The sequence below is a fragment of the Chiloscyllium plagiosum genome, unplaced genomic scaffold (genome assembly GCF_037043375.1).
Source record: "Chiloscyllium plagiosum isolate Xiang-an unplaced genomic scaffold, Cpla_swu_hap1 HiC_scaffold_31, whole genome shotgun sequence".
NCBI lineage: Eukaryota > Metazoa > Chordata > Chondrichthyes > Orectolobiformes > Hemiscylliidae > Chiloscyllium > Chiloscyllium plagiosum.
This window is the reverse complement of record NW_028270169.1, coordinates 6,097,797-6,114,313: the sequence shown is the minus strand read 5'-3', so window position 1 is coordinate 6,114,313 and position 16,517 is coordinate 6,097,797. Positions and strand designations below refer to the sequence as shown.

The following is a 16,517-nucleotide window of genomic DNA, read 5'->3' as shown; positions in this document are numbered from 1 at the left end:
CACAGGGGCATGTACACAGGGACACTTACACAGGGACATTTACACAGGGGCATGTACACAGGGACACTTACACAGGGACACTTACACAGGGGCATGTACACAGGGGCATGTACACAGGGACACTTACACAGGGACATTTACACAGGGGCATGTACACAGGGACACTTACACAGGGGCATTTACACAGGGGCATTTTCACAGGGGCATTTACACAGGGACACTTACACAGGGACACTTACACAGGGACACTTACACAGGGACACTTACACAGGGGCATTTACACAGGGGCATTTACACAGAGACACTTACACAGGGACATTTACACAGGGGCATGTACACAGGGGCATGTACACAGGGACACTTACACAGGGACACTTACACAGGGGCATGTACACAGGGGCATGTACACAGGGACACTTACACAGGGACATTTACACAGGGGCATGTACACAGGGACACTTACACAGGGACACTTACACAGGGGCATTTACACAGGGGCATATACACAGGGACACTTACACAGGGTCACTTACACAGGGGCATTTACACAGGGGCATTTACACAGGGGCATGTACACAGGGACACTGTGTAAAAGGGGCATTTACACAGGGACACTTACACAGGGACACTTACACAGGGACATTTACACAGGGGCATGTACACAGGGACACTTACACAGGGACATTTACACAGGGGCATGTACACAGGGGCATGTACACAGGAACACTTACACAGGGTCACTTACACAGGGACACTTACACAGGGACACTTACACAGGGACACTTACACAGGGGCATTTACACAGGGGCATTTACACAGGGGCATGTACACAGGGACACTTACACAGGGTCACTTACACAGGGGCATTTACACAGGGGCATGTACACAGGGACACTTACACAGGGGCTTTTACACAGGGACACTTACACAGGGGCATGTACACAGGGACACTTACACAGGGGCATTTACACAGGGACACTTACACAGGGCATTTACACAGGGACATTTACACAGGGACACTTACACAGGGTCTTTTACACAGGGACACTTACACAGGGACACTTACACAGGGACACTTACACAGGGGCATTTACACAGGGTCACTTACACAGGGACACTTACACAGGGGCATTTACACAGGGACATTTACACAGGGACACTTACACAGGGTCTTTTACACAGGGACACTTACACAGGGTCTTTTACACAGGGACACTTACACAGGGGCACTTACACAGGGACACTTACACAGGGACACTTACACAGGGGCACTTACACAGGGACACTTACACAGGGACACTTACACAGGGGCACTTACACAGGGACATTTACACAGGGACACTTACACAGGGTCTTTTACACAGGGACACTTACACAGGGACACTTACACAGGGGCATTTACACAGGGGCACTTACACAGGAGCACTTACACAGGGACACTTACACAGGGACACTTACACAGGGACATTTACACGGGGCATTTTCACAGGGGCACTTACACAGGGACACTTACACAGGGACACTTACACAGGGGCATTTACACAGGGGCACTTACACAGGAGCACTTACACAGGGACACTTACACAGGGACACTTACACAGGGACATTTACACGGGGCATTTTCACAGGGGCACTTACACAGGGGCACTTACACAGGGACACTTACACAGGAGCACTTACATAGGGACACTTACACGGGGCACTTACACAGGGACACTTACACAGGGACATTTACACAGGGACACTTACACGGGGCACTTACACATGGACACTTACACGGGGACATTTACACAGGGACACTTACACAGGGTCTTTTACACAGGGACACTTACACAGGGGCACTTACACAGGGACACTTACACAGGAGCACTTACATAGGGACACTTACACGGGGCACTTACACAGGGACACTTACACGGGGCATTTACACAGGGGCACTTACACAGGGACATTTACACCGGGTCTTTTACACAGGGACACTTACACAGGGTCTTTTACACAGGGGCACTTACACAGGGACACTTACACGGGACACTTACACAGGGACACTTACACAGGGACACTTACACGGGGCATTTACACAGGGACACTTACACGGGGCACTTACACAGGGACACTTACACAGGGACACTTACACAGGGGCATTTACACAGGGGCACTTACACAGGGACACTTACACGGGACACTTACACAGGGACACTTACACAGGGACACTTACACAGGGACACTTACACGGGGCATTTACACAGGGACACTTACACGGGGCATTTACACAGGGGCACTTACACAGGGGCACTTACACAGGGGCACTTACACAGGGGCATTTACACAGGGTCACTTACACAGGGGCATTTACACAGGAGCATGTACACAGGGACACTTACACAGGACACTTACACAGGAACACTTACACAGGGGCACTTACACAGAGACACTTACACAGGGGCATTTACACAGGGACACTTACACGGGGCATTTACACAGGGACACTTACACGGGGCATTTACACAGGGGCACTTACACAGGGACACTTACACAGGGACACTTACACAGGAGCACTTACACAGGGACACTTACACAAGGGCATTTACACAGGGGCACTTACACAGGGACACTTACACGGGACACTTACACAGGGACACTTACACAGGGACACTTACACAGGGATATTTACACAGGGACACTTACACGGGGCATTTACACAGGGGCATGTACACAGGGACACTTACACAGGGACACTTACACAGGGACACTAACACAGGGACACTTACACGGGGCATTTACACAGGGACACTTACACGGGGCATTTATACAGGGGCACTTACACAGGGACACTTACACAGGGACACTTACACAGGGACATTTACACAGGGGCACTTACACAGGGACACTTATACAGAGACACTTACACGGGGCATTTACACAGGGACACTTACACGGGGCATTTACACAGGGGCACTTACACAGGGGCATGTACACAGGGACACTTACACAGGGGCACTTACACAGGGACACTTACACAGGGACACTTACACAGGGACACTTACACGGGGCATTTACACAGGGACGCTTACACGGGGCATTTACACAGGGACACTTACACAGGGGCATTTACACAGGGGCATGTACACAGGGACACTCACACAGGGGCTTTTACACAGGGACACTTACACAGGGGCATGTACACAGGGACACTTACACAGGGGCATTTACACAGGGACATTTACACAGGGACACTTACACAGGGTCTTTTACACAGGGACACTTACACAGGGACACTTACACAGGGACACTTACACAGGGGCATTTACACAGGGTCACTTACACAGGGGCATTTACACAGGGACACTTACACAGGGGCATTTACACAGGGACATTTACACAGGGACACTTACACAGGGTCTTTTACACAGGGACACTTACACAGGGACACTTACACAGGGACACTTACACAGGGGCATTTACACAGGGACATTTACACAGGGACACCTACACAGGGTCTTTTACACAGGGACACTTACACAGGGACACTTACACAGGGGCACTTACACAGGGACACTTACACAGGGACACTTACACAGGGGCACTTACACAGGGACATTTACACAGGGACACTTACACAGGGTCTTTTACACAGGGACACTTACACAGGGACACTTACACAGGGACACTTACACAGGGTCTTTTACACAGGGACACTTACACGGGGCACTTACACAGGGACACTTACACAGGAGCACTTACATAGGGACACTTACACGGGGCACTTACACAGGGACACTTACACGGGGCATTTACACAGGGGCACTTACACAGGGACATTTACACCGGGTCTTTTACACAGGGACACTTACACAGGGTCTTTTACACAGGGTCTTTTACACAGGGACACTTACACGGGACACTTACACAGGGACACTTACACAGGGACACTTACACGGGGCATTTACACAGGGACACTTACACGGGGCACTTACACAGGGACACTTACACAGGGACACTTACACAGGGACACTTACACAGGGGCATTTCCACAGGGGCACTTACACAGGGACACTTACATGGGACACTTACACAGGGACACTTACACAGGGACACTTACACAGGGACACTTACACGGGGCATTTACACAGGGGCACTTACACAGAGACACTTACACAGTGGCACTTACACAGGGGCATTTACACAGGGTCACTTACACAGGGGCATTTACACAGGAGCATGTACACAGGGACACTTACACAGGACACTTACACAGGGACACTTACACAGGGGCACTTACACAGAGACACTTACACAGGGGCATTTACACAGGGACACTTACACGGGGCATTTACACAGGGGCACTTATACAGGGACACTTACACAGGGACACTTACACAGGAGCACTTACACAGGGACACTTACACAAGGGCATTTACACAGGGGCACTTACACAGGGACACTTACACGGGACACTTACACAGGGACACTTACACAGGGACACTTACACGGGGATATTTACACAGGGACACTTACACGGGGCATTTACACAGGGGCATGTACACAGGGACACTTACACAGGGACACTTACACGGGACACTTACACAGGGACACTTACACAGGGACACTAACACAGGGACACTTACACGGGGCATTTACACAGGGACACTTACACGGGGCATTTACACAGGGGCACTTACACAGGGACACTTACACAGGGACACTTACACAGGGAAACTTACACAGGGGCATGTACACAGGGACACTTATACAGAGACACTTACACGGGGCAATTACACAGGGACACTTACACGGGGCACTTACACAGGGGCATGTACACAGGGACACTTACACAGGGACACTTACACAGGGACACTTACACAGGGGCACTTACACAGGGGCATGTACACAGGGACACTTACACAGGGACACTTACACAGGGACACTTACACAGGGACACTTTTCACGGGGCATTTACACAGGGACACTTACACGGGGCATTTACACAGGGACACTTACACAGGGTCTTTTACACAGGGACACTTACACAGGGACATTTACACCGGGGCACTTACACAGGGATACTTACACAGGGGCACTTACACAGGGACACTTACACAGGGACACTTACACGGGGCATTTACACAGGGACACTTACACGGGGCATTTACACAGGGATACTTACACAGGGGCACTTACACAGGGACACTTACACAGGGACATTTACACAGGGTCTTTTACACAGGGACACTTACACAGGTGCATTTACACATGGGCACTTACACAGGGACACTTACACGGGGCATTTACACAGGGACTCTTACACAAAGGCATTTACACAGGGGCATTTACACAGCGACACTTACATGGGGCATTTACACAGGGGCACTTACACAGGGACATTTACACCGGGGCATATACACAGGGACTCTTACACAAAGGCATTTACACAGGGGCACTTACACAGGGACACTTACACGGGGCATTTACACAGGGGCACTTAAACAGGGACATTTACACAGGGGCATTTACACAGGGACACTTAGAGAGGGTCACTTACACAGGGACACTTACATAGGGGCATTTACACAGGGACACTTACACAGGGGCATTTACACAGGGACACTTACACAGGGGCATTTACTCAGGGACACTTACACAGGGACACTTACACGGGGCATTTACACAGGGGCACTTAAACAGGGACATTTACACAGGGGCATTTACACAGGGACACTTAGAGAGGGTCACTTACACAGGGACACTTACACAGGGACACTTACACAGGGACACTTACACAGGGACACTTACACAGGGACATTTACACAGGGACACTTACACAGGGGCATTTACTCAGGGACACTTACACAGGAGCACTTACACAGGGACACTTACACAGGGACATTTACACAGGGACACTTACACAGGGGCATTTACACAGGGACACTTACACAGGGACACTTACACAGGGACACTTACACAGGGACATTTACACAGGGACACTTACACAGGGGCATTTACACAGGGGCATTTTCACAGGGACATTTACCCAGGGACACTTACACAGGGACACTTACACAGGGACATTTACCCAGGGACACTTACACAGGGACATTTACACAGGGCTATTTACACAGGGACACTTACACAGGGGCATTTACACAGGGGCATTTTCACAGGGACATTTACCCAGGGACACGTACACAGGGACATTTACACAGGGCCATTTACACAGGGACACTTACAGAGGGGCATTTACATAGGGGCATATACACAGGGACTTTTAAGCGGCGACACTTACACAGGGGCATTTACACAGGCACACTTACAGAAGGACATTTACACAAGGACATTTACACAGGGACACTTACTGAGGGGCATTTACATAGTGGCTTTTACACGGTGACACTTACACAGGGGCATTTTCACAGGGACTTTTCCACAGGGTCACTAACACAGGGACACTTACGCAGGGGCATTTACACAGGAGCATTTACACAGGGACACTTACTCAGGGTCATTTACACAGGGACTTTACACAGGTACGTTTTCGTAGGGTCAATTACACAGGGACACTTACACAGGGACACTTACACAGGGACACTTACACAGGGACACTTACACAGGGACACTTAGACAGGGGCACTTAGACAGGGGCACTTACACATGGGCATGTACACAGGGTCACTTACACAGGGCACTTACACAGGGGCATTTACACATGGGCATTTACACAGGGGCATGTACACAGGGTCACTTACACAGGGGCACTTACACAGGGGTATTTACACATGGGCATTTACACAGGGGCATGTACACAGGGTCACTTACACAGGGGCATTTACACATGGGCATGTACACAGGGTCACTTACACAGAGTCACTTACACAGGGGCATTTACACAGGGTCACTTACACAGGGGCATTTACACAGGAGCATGTACACAGGGACACTTACACAGAGACACTTACACAGGGGCACTTACACAGGGGCATTTACACAGGGTCACTTACACAGGGGCATTTACACAGGAGCATGTACACAGGGACACTTACACAGGACACTTACACAGGGACACTTACACAGGGGCACTTACACAGAGACACTTACACAGGGGCATTTACACAGTGACCCTTACACGGTGCAAATGAATGCTGGCCTAGACTATATATCAATTCAAAATAATGAGCTACAGGGAGAGGCTGAACAGGCTGGGGCTGTTTTCCCTGGAGCGTCGGAGGCTGAGGGGTGACCTTATAGAGGTTTACAAAATTATGAGGGGCATGAATAGGATAAATAGACAATGTCTTTTCCCTGGGCGGGGGGAGACCAGAACGAGAGGGCAGAGGTTTAGGGTGAGAGGGGAAAGATATAAAAGAGACCTAAGGGACAACTTTTTCACACAGAGGGTGGTACGTGTATGGAATGAGCTGCCAGAGGATGTGGTGGAGGCTGGTACAATTGCAACATTTAAGAGGCATTTGGGTGGGAATATGAATAGGAAGGGTTTGGAGGGATATGGAACGGGTGCTGGCAGGTGGGACTAGATTAGTTTGCGATGTCTGGTCAGGACAAGTTGGTCTGAGGGGTCTGTTTCCATGCTGTAGATCTCTCTGACTCTAAAAACAGGAAGAGTGTGCCGGGCAGGAAAGGGAAATCAGGGAATTACTGCATATTTAAGCTGGTGAGTGATTTGGAAAAACAATGTCCAGTGGAATCCAAAATGGCCAGCAGTCTACCAACGGAATTTCCAGATAAACACATTGATTATTTACTGATTGTTCAGGGGCATGGAGCTGTAGAGGAGATTGGAATTTGGGTTAATACAAACTGGAAGACCTTAGAGAGAGTGAGGACTGCAGATGCTGGAGATCAGAGTCAAGAGTGTGTTGCTGGAAAAGCACAGCAGGTCAGGCAGCATCCGAGGGGCAGGAGAATCAACGTTTCAGGCATAAGCCCTTGCCCAAAACGTTGATTCTGCTGCTCCTGTAAGCCCTGGCATCTGTACGAGTGAAATCGAAGGTGACATTAATCTCAGTGGGGATGGAATGTAATGAGAACAATGTGATTTTTTTTCGAAGAGGTTTCCTCAGCTTTTCAAAAATACTGACCTTGGATGCAACACCAAATAGATTCAGCTGAAAAGGTTAAACAGGAAACAACTCCCAAATGCAGTGTGTAACCTGCCAGGTTTAGGAGGTCAAGGGCTGATTTGATAGAGTATTTAAAGTATTATTTTAGAAAGGATTTTTTAGTCTTTTTTCTGCCTTCCTGGGGGAGATCAGAAAATTAGAATTCAAGCTGGGGCCAGGCGGAGTCCCAGGAAAGGCTGGTGGAAATCTGGAACATTCTTCCCTCAGTGAGATAGAGGCTGGTGCTGGTGTTTGCAATGAGAGACGTGTTCAACCTAGGAGGCTCTGTATTGTCAGTGAGCACAGACTGAATGAGGTAGGGGGTCTCTCTCAGATAAAGGCCCATCGATTAGCCAAGGATAGATGAGGGATTAGAGTCATAGAGTCATAGAGATGTACAGCATGGAAACAGACCCTTCGGTCCAACTTGTCCACGCCGACCAGATATCCCAACCCAAACTAGTCCCACCTGCCAGCACCCGGCCCATATCCCTCCAAACCCTTCTTATTCATATACCCATCCAAATGCCTTTTAAATGTTGCAATTGTACCAGCCTCCACCACATCCTCTGGCAGCTCATTCCATACATGTACCACCCTCTGTGTGAAAAAGTTGCCCCTTAGGTCGCTCATATCTTTCCCCTCTCACCCTAAACCTATGCCCCTCTAGTTCTGGACTCCCCGACCCCGAAAAGACTTTGCCTATTTATCCTATCCATGCCCCTCATAATTTTGTAAACCTCTATAAGGTCACCCCTCAGCCTCCGACGCTCCAGGGAAAACAGCCCCAGCATGTTCAGCCTCTCCCTGTAACTCAGATCCTCCAACCCTGGCAACATCCTTGTAAATCTTTTCTGAACCCTTTCAAGTTTCACAACATCTTTCCGATAGGAAGGAGACCAGAATTGCACGCGATATTCCAACAGTGGCCTAACCAATGTGACCAGAGGAGAACTCCTGGAATGGTTGAGTCTGGAGTTGAGAAATGCAGGGCTGGGCTGTTGCTCACAGCTTTCTATCCCACAGGTGAACTACCGCTGGCTCTAGCTGCATGCACCAACCAACCAGAGATAGTTACACTTCTCCTGAACCACCCGGGAATAAAGATTGGAGAGCAGGACTCAAGGGGGAACACAGTCCTGCACGCACTGGTCACTATAGCAGACGACACGGTGGACAACACAAAGGTTGTTACCGAAATGTACAACAAGATCCTGATCGAAAACAAACAGACCAACCTGGAGGAGATAAAGAACGTAAAAGGACTGACCCCATTACAGCTTGCAGCCAAACTGGGCAAGTTTGAGGCAAGACCTTTTCATTTCTCTATAGAATGGGCACTGGGTCTGTGATAGAGCGTGGCTATTTACTCAGTGACCTTTGCTGGCAGAGGGTCTGTCACAGTCAGGCAGGGTCAATGTGTACACAATCATACTGACTCTCCTTAGGAGTCAGTAACCATCGATACACTCATAGAAACAGAGAACATTACAATGCAGTACAGGCTCTTCGGCCCTCAATGTTGCGTCGATCTGTGCAACCAATCTGAAGCCTATCTACCCTACACTATTCTATTTTCATCCATATGTTTATCCAGTGACCATTTAAATGCCCTTAAAGTTGGTGAGTCTGCAACTGTTGCAGGCAGGACGTTCCATGCCCCTCTGAGTAAAGAAACTACCTCTGACATTTGTCCTATATCTATCACTCCTCAATTTAAAGCTATGTCCCCTCGTGCTAGCCATTACCATCCGAAGACAAAGGCTCTCACTGTCCACCCTATCTAACCCTCTGATTATCTTATATGTCCCAATTAAGTCACCTCTCGGCCTTCTTCTCTCTAACGAAAACACCCTCAAGTCCCTCAGCGTCCCTCCAGACCAGGCAACATCCTGGTAAATCACCTCTGAACCCTTTCCAGAGCTTCCACATCCTTCCTATAATGCAGTGACCAGAACTGTCTGCAATACCCAAGGTACGGCCACACCAGAGTTTTGTACAGCTGCTGTCAAACTATCAGTTGCCCATAGTGTCCAGAGATGTGTGGATTAGCTGCGTTAGTCAGGGATAAATGTGGAGTAATGGGGAATGAATTGGCGGGGTACTCTTCGGAGGGTCAGCGTGGAGTTGTTGGGCCAAAGGGCCTGTTTCCACACTGTAGGGATAGGGACTCTGATAAATAAAGGAAACTCCACTCACTAAACTGAGTTACACCCTTTCATGGTGCAACATCACCCTCTGTTGACCAAACTGTGAACAGCATAAGTTTCTAGGAACACAAAATGCGCAGTGATTACTGAGTCAGAGATTACAGTGCTGGCAGCCCATTATCTGTTTGTGATGTGTCGCCATTGTCTAACCAGACCATAGGGGCTGTTCTCTCAGTCCACAATTACTAATCTAAACCGAGATCCCACGTCCTGTTCCACAAGAAAAGGGGGAATTCCCTTCAGAATGTGCTTTCTTAAATATTAATCCTGTGCTGTCATCCCATCTAGAAATCTGGTGGGGGAGGGGAGGGGGGGGGAGTTTCATGCCCAAGTATTTGTGTACATTTGTAAAGGTAAAGTTGCCATACTCCCAGAGGACTACTCTCTTCCAGAGGGAGGGAGGGGAAGGGGGAGGGAAGAGGAGAGTGGAGAGGAGGGTAGAGGGTGGTGGAGAATGAGAGAGGGTGGAGGAGGGAGTGAGGGAGATGGGGGAAAGGGAGAGAGAGAGAGAGAAAGGGAGGGGGGAAGGGGAGGAGGGAGAGAGAGAATTCAGAGTCTCGCATTTCAAACCCTGTAAAACACGTGGATGGAGATGACATTTTCTACCTTTCAGATATTCAGGAGTATCCTCGGAAGAGAAATGAAAGACAAGGAGCACATGGATCTCTCTCGGAAAATTACTGACTGGGCGTATGGTCCCATTTCATCTTCACTCTATGACATCACTGGAGTGGACACGTTCGAGAAGAATTCCGTTCTGAAAGTTGTCGTCTTTAACACAAAGATCCAGGCAAGCAATTTCCAATTAGACACTTCCAGCTTCCAGCTCATCATCTCTGCATCAACAAAGCTTCCTTTGACAGGAAAACAAGTGACGGTGCTGAATTGGATTGAAACAGTTATTTGAAAGACAGGTTATCTCTCCCCTCACTGAAACCTTTCCCTTTCTCCAAGAACTGATTTAACCAGCGACACTGATCGCTGGTTACACAACCTGTCAAATAGAATGATGCACTTTCTGCATTCTATTAACTCATCCACTGTCTATCCCTGAGAATACATTTCCCTCGACACCATGGGCTCTCACTTTATGTTGGAACATTCAATGTGGCATATTGTTATATACCTTCCGGAAATTAGATTAACTGCCTCCCCATTATTCATATTAGCTGTTATTTCCTTAAAGAATGCTAATGGATTAGTCAAACCCTATTTCCCTTTCACAAATCCATTTTAACTCTGTGGGGTTATGTTAAGATTTTACACTCCTGCTAATAAACTTCTTGAATAGATTCCGGCATTTTCCCCATGGTAGATGCTGGACTGACCGGCCTGCAGTTTTCTGCTTCAACAATCTCCTGCAGTTGGATGGAGGAGTCCGGTTTGCTAGTGACAATCTGGCAGCACCTTTTCTAAAATCCAGGGAATGTTGGAAAATTAGAACCAATTCACAGAACAACAAAGAACAAAGAAAATTTACAGCCCAGGAACAGGCCCTTCGGCCCTCCAAGCCTGAACTGATCCAAATCCACTGTTTAAACCTGTCACCCAATTCCTAAGCATCTGTATCCCTCTGCTCCCCACCTACTCATGCATTTATCCAGACGCATCTCAAAATGAATCAACCGTGCCTGTCTCTACCAACTCTACTGGCAACGCTTTCCAAACGCCCACCACCCTCTGTGTGAAGTACTTGCCGCGTGTATCCCCCTTAAACGTTTCACCTCTCACCTTGAAAGCGTGACCTCTCGTTATTGAATCCTTCACCCTGGGAAAAAGCTTGTCTCTATCCACCCTGTCTATACCCTTCATGATTTTGTAAACCTCAATCAGGTCCCTCCTCAATCTCCTTTTTTCTAATGAAAACAAGCCTAACCTCACTCAAACTCTCTTCTCTTATCTCAGCAGCCATTCCTTTAGAATGAAGTCCACAAGGGTCAGGGGACTTTTCAGATTGAAGTTCCAATGACTTTCTCTCGCAGTTTTCCTGATGACTGTTTCACATTCCTCACCTCGAGAAAACCTCCCTTCAATTCATCTCATTGCTCCATTCACCATCAATTGCTCAGACTCTGTGGAAGATCAACGTACACTTTACTGTGTTTAAAAGACCTGTAGAAACTTACTGTCCACCTTTATATTTCTTGCTAGCTTTCCCTGTACCCATTCCTGTCTCCTTCACTAATTCTTTTCTTTGTTCTCCTTTACATACCTTGTCTGATCTTCTGACCTACTCCCCACTTTTGCAGAATGAGAAACTTGGTTTTCTTCTGTTTGACACTATTAGACTTCCTTAGTCAGCCGTAGATGGTGTCGAATGCACATTGGGTACTCTGATATATTTCCTTAAAACTCTACTAGCCCATCCCATATCTTAATTTCTCAATTAATTTTAGTCAGCTCTGCTCCTAAATCATATGTTCATATGCTTAAAATTATAAATGGGTTGAACAGGGTAGGACTGGAGAGACAGAGAGAGAGAATATTGTTTTGTTCAGCAAAAGGTATTAAGACTTTGGGACTAAAGGCAGGTATTTGGAGTTGGGCCACAGATCATTCATGACCTCACTGAATGGCAGAATGGGCTGAAAGGGCAGAATGGCCTTCTCCTGTTCCTAATCCAAAACTATACAAGACAATTCCTAACAAATCCAAGGGGGAAAATGAAAATTGCCCTCATTCAGCAGAGCAACATGAAACTCACTGTCACAGAAATTACTTCAGCTAAATAGTTTTGATTCTTTCAAAAAGAAGTTAAACTTGCATGATAATGAAAGTAGAAGATATGGCTCAGAAGCTGAAGTGAACGATTAAATGGGAGAGGCTTGCGTGAAGTATAAATACCAACACACTAACCAAGCAGATAAACAGGAGGCTGGAAGAATTTAACTGGCTTGTGTTTTTTCAGCCTCCTGTTTATCGATTTTTTTTGTGGAAGTTTGATGAGGGCAGAGCAGTAGATGTGATCTATATGGACCTCAGTAAGGCACTCGACAAGGTTCCCCATGGGAGACTGATTAGCAAGGTTAGATCTCGTGGAATACAGGGAGAGCTAGCCATTTGGATACAAAACTGGCTCAAAGGTAGAAGACAGAGGGTGGTGGTGGAGGGTTGTTTTTCAGACTGGAGGCCTGTGACCAGTGGAGTGCCACAAGGATCGGTGCTGGGCCGTTTACTTTTTGTCATTTACATAAATGATTTGGATGCGAGCATAAGAGGTACAGTTAGTAAGTTTGCAGAAGACACCAAAATTGGAGGTGTAGTGGACAGCGAAGAGGGTTATCTCAGATTACAACAGGATCTGGACCAGATGGGCCAATGGGCTGAGAAGTGGCAGATGGAGTTTAATTCAGATAAATGCGAGGTGCTGCATTTTGGGAAAGCAAATCTTAGCAGGACTTATACACTTAATGGTAAGGTCCTAGGGAGTGTTGCTGAACAAAGAGACCTTGGGGTGCAGGTTCATAGCTCCTTGAAAGTGGAATCACAGGTAGATAGGATAGTGAAGGCAGCGTTTGGTATGCTTTCCTTAATTGGTCAGAGTATTGAGAACAGGAGTTGGGAGGTCATGTTGCACCTGTACAGGACATTGGTAAGGCCACTGTTGGAATATCGCGTGCAATTCTGGTCTCCTTCCTATCGGAAAGATGTTGTGAAATTTGAAAGGATTCAGAAAAGATTTACAAGGATGTTGCCAGGGTTGGAGGATTTGAGCTATAGGGAGAGGCTGAACAGGCTGGGGCTGTTTTCCCTGGAGCGAGGGAGACTGAGGGGTGACCTTCCAGAGATTTATAAAATCATGAGGGGCATGGATAGGGTAAATAGACAATGTCTTTTCCCTTGGGGTCGGGGAGTCCAGAACTAGAGGGGCATAGGTTTAGGGTGAGAGGGGAAAGATATAAGGGGCAACTTTTTCACACAGAGGGTGGTACGTGTATGGAATGAGCTGCCAGAGGATGTGGTGAAGGCTGGTACAATTGCAACATTTAAAAGACATTTGGACGGGTATATGAATAGGAGGGGTTTGGAGGGATATGGGCCGGGTGCTGGCAGGTGGGACTAGATTGAGTTGGGATATCTGGTCAGCATGGACAGGTTGGACCGAAGGGTCTGTTTCCATGCTGTACATCTCTATGACTCTGTGGCTTTGGATTCCAGCATCTGCAGTTTTTTTTTCTCTAACACTAATCAAGCAGAATGGCTTTATTTTGGTAAATGCTACAAAATTATGACATTCAATGGTCTTCGCCTTTTTTTCTAAAGTCATTTTAAAAAGGTTATTTTGTCCTTGGTTTTTTGAAGAGGGGTCATAAAGGCAGAGATGCCGAAGGGTCAAGGGAGTAACAGTTTAACAATGGAAGGGGAACAGCCAGTTCTCCCAGTGCACGTTTTCCCCCGTTTGGTTTTAGCTGTAGCAGTCACAAGATGTAGGAGTTGCAAGGTTCAGTCAAGAAATCCTCTGCCCTTGTTCTGAAATCTGTTTGGATGTTGTCCCCTCTTGACTGTTTGAATTTACCTTTCTGCCAAGGACTGTGGTTGTGGGATGTTACTGGATTGGAACAGTCCTTTAGGTAATACTTGCTGTATCTAGTCGGTTAAGTTTTCCAATCGTTAAATTATTCTAAATTCTGTTTTCTTTTGTTCGTGTTTCAACACTGGCGTTTAAATAAATTCTTTTGCTTAAAGCCGAGTGGTTTGCCCAGCTGCATCCCTCCTGGATTACCCACTTCATGGCCAGCTTTAAAATAAGCAAAGGTTAGGGTCTGGGCTACCTTCTTAAAATATTTTGGTGGGGGTGGGGGGCTCTGGCCTGGTCCAAAACAAGTCAAGGTAGTTTCATGCTGTGTAATTAATGTGTACATCAAAAACAGACACCCTGACATTTGCAAGCAACAGGATTTTTGTGCTGGCCTTGTGAAAGCTGTATTGCACTCTTGACCTTCCCAACAATCTTACCAAGTTAAAACCCAAAACGATGCTGCAGATGCTGGAAATCAAAAACAAAAACAGAACTGGCTGGAAAAGCTCAGCAGGTCTGGCAGCATCTGTAATCTTGGGTCAGTGACCCTTCCCCTTAGAGAAGGTCACTCAATCCGAAACTTAACTCTTAACTCTGCTGAGCTTCCCCAGCAATTTGTTTTTGTTTTATCGAGTTGTTGCATTGGCACACTAAGTATCCCTTTAAACTCATCACGGAAAGTTAGGGCTGGCTGCTGATTAAAACGGTGAGCACCTCTTTTAATATCGCGGTTCCCACAATGCCAGCTTCTCCAGCACATGGAGCAGTGTAGCTGCAGACTCACATGCCCGCAGGGAGGCAGGGTTTAAAGTTTTGCTTAAACTTTCTTTTAGCGCTTTCTTTTCTTATTCAAAGGTCACACAACACCGGGTTATAGTCCAACAGGTGTATTGGAAACTGCGAGCTTTCAGAACCCCTGCTCCTTCCTCAGGAAGCTAGTGAGAGAGAATACATTGGACACAACATTTGTTGTAAAAGATCAAAGGATTATACAACTGATGCAAATGTTTTGAACAACCCTAGAGTGCTGTCAAGATCAGAGTGGTGCTGGAAAAGCGCAGCAGGTCAGGCAGCATCCGAGGAGCAGGAAAATCGACATTTCAGGCAAAAGCCCTTCATCAGAAATCAGCTGTGGATCAGGAATCAGGAATTAGCAACCCTAGATTGCTGTTAAGTCTTGAATCCGTGAGAAGGGGGATACAGGTTTCGATTGATTAATAGGCAAAGCCCAGAATTTCTTTCAAGTCACTGCCCCGAGATAACTTCAGGTTTTATCAGAATCAAGGTGACACCTCAGTTCAGTGTATTTTAAGTGTGAGGCCACATCTCAAGTCTGTTTATATCTCAGCCTGGAGTCAGACTGGTTTTATTTCCAAAGTCAGAATTTATTAAATGTCACATCAACTGACTGTCTAGAGATCGTATGCTATTTGAATAAAATAGAATATAACTGCAAATATAACTTCACCCCAAGAACTTATATATTCACCCCATAGACTTACAGATGCCTGTGTGAGGGAGGGGAGGGGGAGAGAGAGAGAGAGAGTGCACACACACATACAAGGGACTGAGTGTGTGTGTGTGAGAGAGAGACAGGGAGAGAGGTGAGTATATGTGTGCGTGTGTGAGAGAGAGACAGGGAGAGAGGTGAGTGTGTGTGTGTATGTGAGAGAC

At 47.2% G+C, this 16,517-nt stretch overlaps 1 protein-coding gene across 7 annotated transcripts in view; it reads left to right on the top strand.

The window, feature by feature from the left end:
- The window catches only part of LOC122563870 (transient receptor potential cation channel subfamily V member 3-like), a 105,815-nt gene that overhangs the window by 54,477 nt on the left and 34,821 nt on the right, over positions 1-16,517 (top strand). For all 7 annotated transcript variants that reach the window (XM_087977175.1, XM_087977173.1, XM_087977176.1 and 4 more), the window contains 2 exons: positions 9,141-9,421; positions 10,938-11,114. In XM_087977175.1, coding sequence (XP_087833301.1) covers positions 9,141-9,421; positions 10,938-11,114 — 458 coding nt within the window. The remainder of the gene's footprint in view (positions 1-9,140; positions 9,422-10,937; positions 11,115-16,517) is intronic.